This window comes from Otolemur garnettii, unplaced genomic scaffold (assembly GCF_000181295.1).
Source record: "Otolemur garnettii isolate 467f Iridium unplaced genomic scaffold, OtoGar3 scaffold00001, whole genome shotgun sequence".
NCBI classification, from domain to species: domain Eukaryota; kingdom Metazoa; phylum Chordata; class Mammalia; order Primates; family Galagidae; genus Otolemur; species Otolemur garnettii.
In genome coordinates this window covers 39,973,802-39,983,583 of record NW_003852396.1, presented here as the reverse complement: position 1 = coordinate 39,983,583, position 9,782 = coordinate 39,973,802, and the positions used below count along the sequence as shown (strand labels likewise).

General features: G+C 42.7%; 1 protein-coding gene across 1 annotated transcript in view; it reads right to left on the bottom strand.

Annotated features, from left to right (window-relative positions):
• Positions 1–2,653: 2,653 nt before the first annotated feature.
• CTR9 (CTR9 homolog, Paf1/RNA polymerase II complex component) overlaps positions 2,654–9,782 on the bottom strand; it is a 35,869-nt gene continuing 28,740 nt past the window's right edge. Inside the window, exons 21-25 of the mRNA XM_012803629.2 lie at positions 9,472–9,618; positions 8,676–8,833; positions 6,814–6,910; positions 6,483–6,595; positions 2,654–3,729 (exon numbers count right to left, since the gene is read on the bottom strand). Coding sequence (XP_012659083.2) covers positions 3,303–3,729; positions 6,483–6,595; positions 6,814–6,910; positions 8,676–8,833; positions 9,472–9,618 — 942 coding nt within the window. The 3' untranslated portion in view covers positions 2,654–3,302. The remainder of the gene's footprint in view (positions 3,730–6,482; positions 6,596–6,813; positions 6,911–8,675; positions 8,834–9,471; positions 9,619–9,782) is intronic.

The window sequence follows — 9,782 nt, the reverse complement described above, 5'->3', positions numbered from 1 at the left end:
GAATGTACTTTAGTTACCGCTTGAAGTTAAGTGAGTCATCAGTTGGGAAATGCTTTTTAAATTAGAGTTTTGTTACTTGGGGTTAACTTCACCTCAAGTATCGAGTGATGCACTGGAAAAAGCAGACGAAGAGGAGACAGAAGACCTGGATTCTAGTCCGAACCTCACCATTACCAGCTGTATGACACACACCAGCTCAAACAACCTCGGAATTTCAGGCTCTTCACCTTTCAAAGCAGGATACCTCCCCAGCCTCCCTTACATTATTGTTATAACTCCTAGAACTGTACATGCGACTCCCTCTGCCTAAACACCCTTTCTGGAATTCTCTACTCAACCAGGCCTTTGAGTCATCTCAGGACTCCTGTTCTTCAAGAAATCTTGCCTGACTGCTTCCTTCAACTGGGAGCTGTTTGGCAACCTGTGCAAACATTATCACCCCACTGGGACAATAAACGTTATCTTCACTTTTGTGGACAGCAAGGACACTTCATCCTGCATTCTCTTTTTTTTTTTTGAGACAGAGCTTCAAGCTATCCCCTTGGATAGAGTGCCATGGCTTCACAGCTCACAGCAACCTCCAACTCCTGGGCTCAAGCGAGTCTCCTGCCTCAGTCTCCCAAGGAGCTGGGACCACAGGCGCCCGCCACAACGCCCGGCTATTTTTTGGTTGCAGCCATTATTGTTGTTTGGCGGGTCTGGGCTGGATTCGAACCCACCACCTTAGGTGTATGTGGCTGGCGCCTTAGCCACTTGAGCCACAGGCACCGAGCCCATCCTGCATTCTCAACCCAGTGCATTTAATAATACTTGCTGAATAGCAAAGACATGGAACCAATCTAAGTGTTCATCACTGGAGGGTTAAAGAAAATGTGGCATGTGGGCGGTGCCAGCCCGTATGTTGGAGGTGGCGGTTCAAACCCAGCCCCGGACAAAAAAAAACCTGCAAAAAAAAAAGGGGGGGGGCTCCTGTGGCTCAGTGAGCAGGGTGCTAGCCCCATATACCCAGGGTGCGGGTTCAAACCCGGCCCTGGCCAAACTGCAAACAAAAAATAGCCCGGTGTTGTGGCACGCACCTGTAGTCCCAGCTACTTAGGAGGCTGAGACAAGAGAATGGCCTAAGCCCAGGAATTTGAGGTTGCTGTGAGCCACAGCATTCTACCAAGGACGATGATAAAGTGAGACTAAGAAAATGTGGCATGTACATGCTACACAATGGAATACTATTTGTCTTCTGCAGCAACATGGACGGAACAAGAGGCCGTTACTTTCAGCAAAACAACTGAGACACAGAAAAGACAGGGATCACGTTTGCACTTACAAGTGGGATCTAGATAATGTGCATGCCAGAAGCAGAGTGTGAAACACAGGCGATGCAGACTTGGGAGGGGTGGGTGGATGGGGGGTACGATGTATGTTACCTCAGTGATGCATGCACTTAAGACTGTGACTTCACTGCAATGTCAATGTAGCAGAATTGCACTTGTACCCCATGAATACGCACGGATGAAAAGTAAATAGAAAAAATACTTGTCTATGGCTCAGCATCTGTAGCTCAGTGGCTAGGGCACCAGCCATATACACCAGAGCTGGTGTGTATGAACTTGGCCCAGGCCTGCCAAACAATGACAACTACAACAACAAAAAAAATAGATGGGTGTTGTGGCGGGCGCCTGTAGTCCCAGCTACTTGGGAGGCTGAGACAAGAGACTTGCTTAAGCCCAAGAGTGTGAGGTTGCTGTGAGCTATGACACCACAGCACTCTACCAAGGGAAACATAGTGAGACCGTCTCATAAAAAAAAAAGAAAAGAAAAGAAAAGAAAAAACTTGACTATACACACACATATATATATGGAGACAGAGTCTCACTCACCCTGGGTTGCGTATCCTGACATCACAGCTCACAGTAACCTCAAATTCCTAGGCTCAAGTTACCCTCCTGTCTCAGCCTCCAGAGTAGCTGGGACTACAGGCTCCCACCACAAAGGCTAGGCTATTTTTCTATTTTTAGTAAGGAAGGAGTCTCGCTCTTTCTCAGGCTGGTCTTGAACTCCTGAGCTTGGGCAATCCGCCTGCCTCAGCCTCCCAGTGCTAGGTTTACAGGAATAAGCCACCATGCCCAGTCTGTGTTGACTATATTAATTAAAGCTTTTACAAACTGCTAAAGTATTATTGTTAATTACTTTTTTTTTTTTTTTGAGACAGAGTCTCACTCTGTTGCCCAGGCTAGAGTGCCATGACATCAGCCCAGCTCCTCAAATTCAAGTAATCTTCCTGCCTCAGCCTCCTCAGTACTGGGACTACAAGTACCTACACAAGGCCTGGCTAATTTTTTCTATTTTTAGTAGAGATGGGGTCTTGCTTTTGCTCAGGCTGGCCCAAACTCCTGAGCCCAAGCAATCCTTCCACCTTGGCCTCCCAGAGTGTTATGATTGTAGGTTGAGCTGCCACAACCTGGCCAATTACTGAATTACTGAAAATAAAAATACATACTAGTTTTCTGGCACCTTTAACAAAAACTCCACAAATGTGCAGAGAATCAAGTCCTGAGGAAACAACCTTCTGCCTAATGTAGGTTTTTCCAAATATTTACATAACTTTCATTAAATTTTCATGCACAAATGTGTAAAGCGGAAAAGGACACCAATTGAGCCATAAAAGCTGGTAGAAGAATTTTATTATGTGACTTAGGTAGGTTTTTGCATTCTACTAACAGAAAAGCATTTTTCCACACCTTATTTAACCTAACAAATTATATACTTGTGATTTTATCTACATGGCTTCAGTATTACACTATTGAAAACCTTCCTTTTATATGTACTTTGGTGCAATTACACAGTAGATACCTCTTCCTCCAGAAGACAAAAATATTCTCAGTCTAAACTCAAAATGGAACAAAGACATTAATGCCAAGTTTGTGCATCACCTGGTAAAAGATTGCAATAAAAATCAAAAACAGTATGCTGCTTGACACACACAGATGATGAGACATCTGCCACGGTTTCAGCCAAACCTTGTAGGAATGCTTTAGCATCTGGGTTTATTTTTACTGCAGTTTTCACATATGATAGGTGGGACTGTACCACAATGAAAAATAGTCTCATTTGAAAATGAGACTCTACAACTAGACTTGAGCAAGGGAACTGTCTCTTGGGGCTCTTAGTGATATACAGACGGATAGAAAAAAAAATTGCCTTAAGAAAAGTTTCACAATTGACTAAACATCTGAAAGATTTTTATCACAGCTTTCATATATTAAAAAAGTTTCCTCCAGAGATGAAGCTTATTTATGGAATAAAACCTAATCACTATCATCTGACCCATGTTCTGAGCCTCGGTCCGAGGCCTCATTGTTGGATCCCTCTGGTTCTGATTCATTTCCAGAACCTTGGCCAGAGCCCTCATTATCAGATCCTCTCTCGGACTCCCGATCTGACTCGGCACTTGGCGAAGCTGGGCGGGAGTCATTCTCGGAACCTCCTGAGTGGCTTCTCCCTGACTGCACAGACTCATTGTCAGACTGTTCGGAACCCGAGGGCCTTCTCTTTCTGGATGTCTGGTCGCTGTCTGAATCCTCATCTGACTGCTGTCTTCGGGGCCTCTGGGGACTGCCAGCCTCGCTGCCAGACTTGTTCTGGTTCTCATCGGAATCGCTCTCTGATGAGGCATGTCTCTTCTGCTGCTCATCCTCATCGGAGTCGCTGTTGCTGTTGCTGTTCCTGGGATGTCTGGGAGAGATAAGCACCAGTTAGACTGACGGTCTGGCTCACCCGGGCCCTGACAAGCTGAGATAACATGCTTTTAAAACACAAGGGCATTTACTGTTGGTGGTCACACAGGTATTCATTTTGTGATATTTGGTTTGTGTGCTATTCTATAAATTTAATATATTTCTCAATTAAAAAATTACTAAAAACGAAAAAAGAATAAGGCATTTTAACTATGAGTCAAAGTATAAACAGAAGGTGATTCTCACTGGGTACTTATTATCAGAATGAAACATTCTCCAATTTTATATGTAAATTATGAAAAGGAGGAGAAATACTTATCTTTATATACAAAGTAATAGCAATAAAGGTGAAACCTTTGGATCTCAGCTGGCTGTCAAGACTTTTCTCCCTGGGTAGAGTGCTAGGGCATCATAGCTCACAGCAACCTCCAACTTTTGGGCTCAAGCAATTCTCTTGCCTCACTTTTTCTATTTTTTTTAGTAGAGACAGGGTCTTGCTTTTGCTCAGGCTGGTCTCGAACTCCTGAGCTCAAGCAATTCACCCACCTCAGCCTCTCAGAGTGCTGGAATCACAGCCACTGAGCCTGGCCTGGTTGTCAAGACTTGAAAGAACTGACCCTCTGCCAAGGCTGAAGAGTGAGATGCTCCCTGTCCTGTTACCATCTGTGCTGGCAATGCCTGAAGAAGAGTGAAATCACTGTTTGTATCCTGAAGTTTGCTATTGGACTAGGTCTCCTCAACCATGACTAGACTCACTCGATAGGAAGCTGGAACTAAGAGGGTCCTTTGGCTTACTGATTTGTGCTCCTGAGTTCCCCCTCTCCTTGTCAGATGACATGTAGAGGGAAGGGAAGACAGAGCTTATGCTTAGAATGGTGGTAGCCCCTGGGAGTCTGGGCGTCCTGGAGGCTCTGGGGGAGAAGAGCATTCTCTCTCTGAGTGCTGCCACTGTGACAGCTGCTTCATAGTAGACACACTTCTCTGGCATATTCCATAGTTTTGGTTTCCTTGACATATACTCTGAGAAAACAATACTGAATCCTATAGAGTTCAGTCTACGAAGGATGAGGGAGATGAAATTCATTATTCTCTTCAGAAATTAACAATCCCTGTAACTGAAGATTCTTTCTTCTTCAATCAGAAAGAAGACTGAGGCACATTATACAGGGTGGCCATAAAGTTCATGCACAATTTTAAATTCCACACTGTTTTAAATTGTATGTGAACTTTATAGCCACCCTGTATAACCTAGGTCACTCTGAGAGAACATGAAGAGTGACTAAGACTACACTGCATATTTATTGTGTATACCTATTTAAGGTCAGTGGGTTCCCTGAGATCCAAGTCATTTCACTCCATCTGGCCAAATAAGCAAACACATTTTATGATGGCCAGGACAAAGTTTACCGATGCAAGTGGCTCAAATAAACTTGGCCTTGACCTCAGGTACAGTCTTGGCAGCATCTCATCTTTAATGCTAGATCTTTCTGCCTATATATTTCAACAGTGCTTAGTCCTTTAAAGCCACACATTTCACTACACTGATCATGTATACCTCTAACCAGTGTACCAAGGTAACACTGTGGGGCAAGAGCAAGACAGTGCTTTAGGGAAAAACAATCCAAATTTGTGTCAGCCAGTACCTTCAGTGAAAAAGGGAATTGCAAATCTTTACAGACAGTTCTCTAAAGGTCCTTATCCTGTATGGCCAATCCCCTACCAGAATCCTTAGCCTCTTTAACATGTTAACCCTTGCCTCACTGCTAACCAACCAGGCTTCCCTATTCTTCCTTTAAGACTCAGATCAAACACCTTTTCTTTAAAAAAAAAAAACAGAAACAAAAACAAACTTTTACAATTCCTACTACCACCCAAATTCCATTAGGTATGGTCCCTGGAGAGCAATAAATTCAAAACTTAAGTGATAACACCTATAGCTTGACAAGGTGAGAGCTTGTTTTGGTTTATTTGTTACTCTCTATTACCTCTAAAACAAGAATTCCTTGGGGAACTTATAGGTCTGTATCCCTAGTGCTTACACTATCTTACAGAATGCCTATTCAGATGTCTTCTGAATGAATGAATGGAAGGATGGCTACTGAAGAACAAGGTATAGTATAGTATTAAGAGTCCTAGTCTAAGAATCCAAATGGAGGGCAACTTGAGCTTGGCAGCAAGTTAGGACAAATAAAGTCAAGTACTGCTTCACCATGTGGGCCATGAACTAAAGAAGACAGTTAAAGCAGTATAGAATATGCATGCCCTCCACGGAGCAGGCAGAGCTGACGTCACTGTCCACCAAGGGAGGAAATGGTTAAGAAATCCTTGATCCCCACTTGGCCAGCACACCAGGCTACTCATAATACTATTAGTCAGTGGCAGGGCAGCAAAGTGATACATTTCATTTAGGAAGATGTCATCTAGGAAATTTTAGCTAATATTCATGAAGAAATGAAATTCCAAAATGGGTTTTTCTTCTCTGAGGGAGAAGCATGTAGTACGACACGATAATGTGTTGGAACAACATGTCTGCTGAAGTTCTTCCAACTGTAATATTCTAAGGAGCTGTAGAGAAGTCATTTTTGCCCAGAGGCCACTCCTAACTGTCTATTTCCTCCAACTTTTAAGATTGTTTCCCCCTTTGGAAAAAAGAAAAAATATATATATTTGCCCTAGCACCGATAGGCTGATTAATAATCACTTTGGTTTGCCTTCTACCTTAGAAGAATTTATCAAGGGAAAAATTCGTACCCTTCATCAGCAATTTTAAGTTTATCCTCATCTGAAGAATCATCACTTGATGATATTATGGCTTTGGATTTTATTTTTCCCTTCATGGAAGGAGGCAGACGTTCTGGCTTTGGCTAAAGAAAGAAATGTCAAACATAATAGATTAGTCAAGAATCTTGTATCAGGACATCTTGTTAAACTGGGTTTGCATTATGATGATACAATCAAACAGCCACCAATAAACTTTGAAAAACATCTGTGCCTGAGGAAGCTGCAGGGAAAGAATGTATTCTAGTGTATGTAATCTTTTATGTCTACTAGGGGACAGAAAAACACAGCGCTGTAAACTTACAGCCTTTTTCTTCTCTGCTCTTGGCAGACGGCGCTTTTTCGGTTTGGGACCATTTTCTGTTTCATCATCATCAGATCCTTCTTCTCCCTTTGGAGGTCTTAAACAGTGAACAGCAAGAGAGTCTGTTAGAAGTCATTCATGCTTACAAAGTTCAAGACTACTTTGGCAATAAGTTATTATTCATTTTAAATTTCCTTCTATATGGGTGCTATCTTCAAACATCTTGTATTCAAGGGCACATCATAATTCCTACTACATGTGACTCAGGTAAAAGCCATGAATTTAAGCAATGCTGCTGGTTAATTAAATCACTGTTGAGCTCTGTCTTTAACCTACATTTGAATCTTTTTATTTTTCTTTAAAGACAAGAGTCTCACTCTGTTGCCCTAGGTAGAGTGCCATGGCGTCATAGCTCACAGCAACCACAAACTCTTGGGCTCAAAGCGATCCTCTTGTCTCAGCCTCCCAAGTAGCTGGGACTACAGACACTTGCCAAAGGTCTGGTCAGTTTTTCCACTTTTAGTAGAGACAGGGTCTTGTCCTTGCTCAGGCTGGTCTCCAACTCCTGAATTCAGGCAATCCCCCTGCCTTAGCCTTCCAGGCTAGGATCACAGGCATGAGACTGCACCCAGCCTATATTTGAATCTTGCAGGTGATGGAGGGTAGCGTGACAGAGAGAAGGTGAGAAAAGACCACGCTCCAGACCTCAACATCTTTCTCCTCTTCCTTCCCAACTACCGATTCTAAGCCTGTTAATTGCCCTCAGCACAGCTTCAGTTCCAAAGGTCTACGTTTGAATAAATTCATCAGGTTCTCTTCCAGGCATAGTCAGCTACGAGTTGGGAAAGGCAGTTCTAAGTAAGATAGCTGAATGAGGTTCTAGGACAGGAAAGCACCGTGAGATAGAACGGATCAGCTTAGGCGGCACCTCTATGTGAGAGAGGGAAGGGCACCTTTAATCCTAGCAGCAGATGGTACTGGCTGTTTAAAAGGCATATTAACATCTTAATGCACTGAGAAAAGTGGGCACCGCTGTTACCATTTTACAAAGAGGAAACGAAGACTGACTCTTCCAAGACTGCACATGCATAGATAGTGTGGACACAATCCAGCTCTTCTAATTCTAAATCACACATATTTTTCCAGTAAATATAATTTAGAGACACAAGAAAGGCAATTATGATTAATTTGTAGCTCTCAGAAGGAAAGCTGTGGAAAAGTATAAAAATTCCAAGTACTCAGGGGGTTTTGTACTGGGGTCTATCTTAGGATTAAAGTAGGAAATGGGGGCCAGGCGTGGTGCCTCACACCTGTAATCCTAGCATGCTGGGAGGCTGAGGTGGGAGGATCACTTGAGCTTAGGAGTTTTAAGACCAGACTGAGCAAGGGTAAGACTGTCTCTAAAAAAAATAAATAAAGTAGGAAATGGGGGCACAAAAGGGTATACTGTTTGGAAAGATGACGTGATCACTAGGGGTTCATAAATTCTTTTTTTTTTTGAGACAAGAGTCTCACTTTGTCACCCTCGTTAAGAGTGCTGTGCCATCATAGCTCACAGCAACCTTGAACTCTTGGGTTTAAGTGATTCTCTTGCCTCAGCCTCCCCAGTAGCCGGGACTACAGGCACCTGCCACAATGCCTGGCTGTTTTTAGAGACAGGGTGTTGTTCTTGCTCAGGCTGGTCTCAAACTCACGAGCTCAGGCAATCCACCTGCCTTGGTCTCCCAGAGTGCTAGGATTATAGGCATGAGCCACAATACCCAGCCCCATACATTCTAAACATAAAAAGTTTCAGAAGGCGATAGGTCTTTTGCCACTTTTATAAGGTTATTTACCATAAAACACATTAATGATTATAGTACCTTCTCCTCTTCTTCTTCTTTCTCTCACCACCTTCCTCCTCTTCACCTTCTTGTTCACTACCACTGCCCTTTCTTCTCTTCTTCTTTTTGGATACAGGTAGGTCATCATCAGTGTCATCATTGACAAATTCATCAAACTCTCCTCCCTTCTTAGAACGCTAAGGTATAGAAAAGAGACATATTCTATTAGTTATCCCACAAATTAGAGATCTTTCATTAAGTCACATAGAAGAGGTACTTGGTTAGGCCTCTATTTTATTTTTTAGAGACAGAGTCTCACTTTATCACCCACAGTAGGGTACTGTTGCATCACAGCTCACAGCAGCTTCCAGCTCTTGGGCTTAGGCAATTCTCTTGCCTCAGCCTCCCAAGTAGCTGGGACTATAGGTGCCCGCCACAATGCCCGGCTATTTTTTGTTGCAGTTTGGCTGGGGCTGGGTTTGAACCTGCCACCCTTGATATATGGGGCCGGAACCCTACTCACTGAGCCACAGGTGCTTCCCTAGGCCTGTATTTTAATTGGGATAAATATGTCAATTGCTTAAAACTTTGTAAAAATTATTAACTACTTAAAAGGCAACGATAAGATAAAATGTACTTATCTAAACCTGGAATGCATTTCTTAATACTGGATACCATTTAAATCATTCCATGTGTTGGAAGACTATCTCTTAGCAAAGGAAGAAGTCAAAGCCAATAACTAAGTCCAACCTGAATTTAACCAATTATCTTCATTTCTGAAAGCCAAAATATAGTTAGTGGCTGATGTCACTGGTACTAGCAGGAACCATCTTACCCGTCCACCACCACCACCTCTTTTCTTCTCTTTTGTTGCTTCAGTCTCACCAGTAAACATAAGAATATTTTTGGTCTTCTCCACATACTGGGCTCGCTGTTCCAAAAGTTTCTTTTGCTCTTCCTTTTCTCTCAGACGTTTCTCTTCCTATGAATGAAAAGTAAGTATACAAAACCCCATCAAAATGTTCTTATGATGAAAAATTCATGGCTGTCTTCCTAAGCAGATGACTTAAAAAAAAAAAAAATCCATAGTATACGTATGTGCACAATCTTTAACTCTAGTGTAACTGGGAAATACAACAGATACCT